The sequence below is a fragment of the Sinocyclocheilus grahami genome, unplaced genomic scaffold, assembly GCF_001515645.1.
Source record: "Sinocyclocheilus grahami isolate Dianchi unplaced genomic scaffold, SAMN03320097.WGS_v1.1 scaffold6455.1, whole genome shotgun sequence".
In the NCBI taxonomy this organism is placed as follows: domain Eukaryota; kingdom Metazoa; phylum Chordata; class Actinopteri; order Cypriniformes; family Cyprinidae; genus Sinocyclocheilus; species Sinocyclocheilus grahami.
Window position 1 is genome coordinate 10,141 of NW_015510860.1, and position 1,199 is coordinate 11,339.

Here is a 1,199-nt window from a genome sequence, read left to right on the forward strand (position 1 = left end):
TGGCAGAAGGTGGATCAGGTTGTCCAGCAGGTGCTCAGTCAAAGCGTTACACTGCCCCTGTTCCTCAACCATGGTGGGGCTGAGAGGAACGCTGTACACACAGATAACAAATGTGTCACCTTACTAAATACACCACACACCCATCTTCATTTTATGATTGACAGCTCCATCAGACTGCAGGTCTCTGTGTCTCATAAGACTCTGAAAACTTGTGCATGTAGTAATTCTAGGCAACTCAGACCTTTAGTTATGTAGTAATGTGTTCAGAAGAACGGACTATCAGCTGAATACACACGCTGAAAACACTTACTGAAAGATGCTTGGTCCAAAAACTATTGACAAATTCCCAGATGTCATAAGATTTAGATGACTCTCAGCAGCCACACGGGACAGGAAGAACATTAGGTAGCAGAGAACATTAAAATGTTCCTCTGGGAGACTGTTCAGGATCGTCCTCACAGCCTGATTCAGTTCTCCCTCTTTTGAATCTGCAAGATAAAATAAAGAATTCAAGAATATTCAGTCAAATTGGATAAATCTGTTTTATTGTGCAGCAAGTACTTAAAATGTGCTCTCATCACCACCTCAACTTCACTTACCTTTGAACACATTCAGCAGTTGTGTCCTGTGTGGGTCTGGAATAAGTCCACCAGGCAATTCACTGAGGAAAACTTTCAATAAGGAGGCCTGAGTAAGAATATCCCCACTGTCAAACTCTGGAAATCCTCCTTGATCAAAACTTATCCTCAGTTCCCGGCAGCGTTTCACTGACCCGCTGGCTCTGAACAGGCCACTCTTACTGAGACCTAAACACAAACACAGAGTTTACAAATACACACAATCTCTGCATACAATTGGCAAACACTGAGAAACACTGTCACACAGGACACTCACCGTGCTTCTCCACAAACTCCACTATGTGTGTGAGCACCAGAGGAAGACCCTGCCTCATCTGTCCACTCTTCCTCAGGCTGATGAGGGGAACACCGAACACAGCTCTTGGTGTTTCCACCTACACAAGACAAAAGTTCAGTAGAAGAAAAAGGAAGGTTTACTGGGAATTATACTGCACAGCACACCATGCATGAGAAAGCAACTTTATGATGGAAACGGAAACTTTATGAAGCTCTTCACTGGACAGTCATTATTTGTGAATTGTTAGTAATCTGCTGTGCATATCGCATACTTACACACACTGA

The 1,199-nt window shown here is 43.4% G+C and overlaps 1 protein-coding gene across 1 annotated transcript; it reads right to left on the minus strand.

The window, feature by feature from the left end:
* Positions 1-3: 3 nt before the first annotated feature.
* LOC107577583 (protein FAM13A-like) lies at positions 4-1,036 on the minus strand (the record flags this gene model as incomplete). The annotated part of the gene is made up of 4 exons (XM_016263641.1): positions 895-1,036; positions 600-806; positions 311-488; positions 4-91 (listed from the first exon to the last, which is right to left on the minus strand). Coding segments are annotated over exons 1-4 (531 nt in total), but the record flags the coding sequence as incomplete, so codon positions are not given.
* Positions 1,037-1,199: the final 163 nt, after the last annotated feature.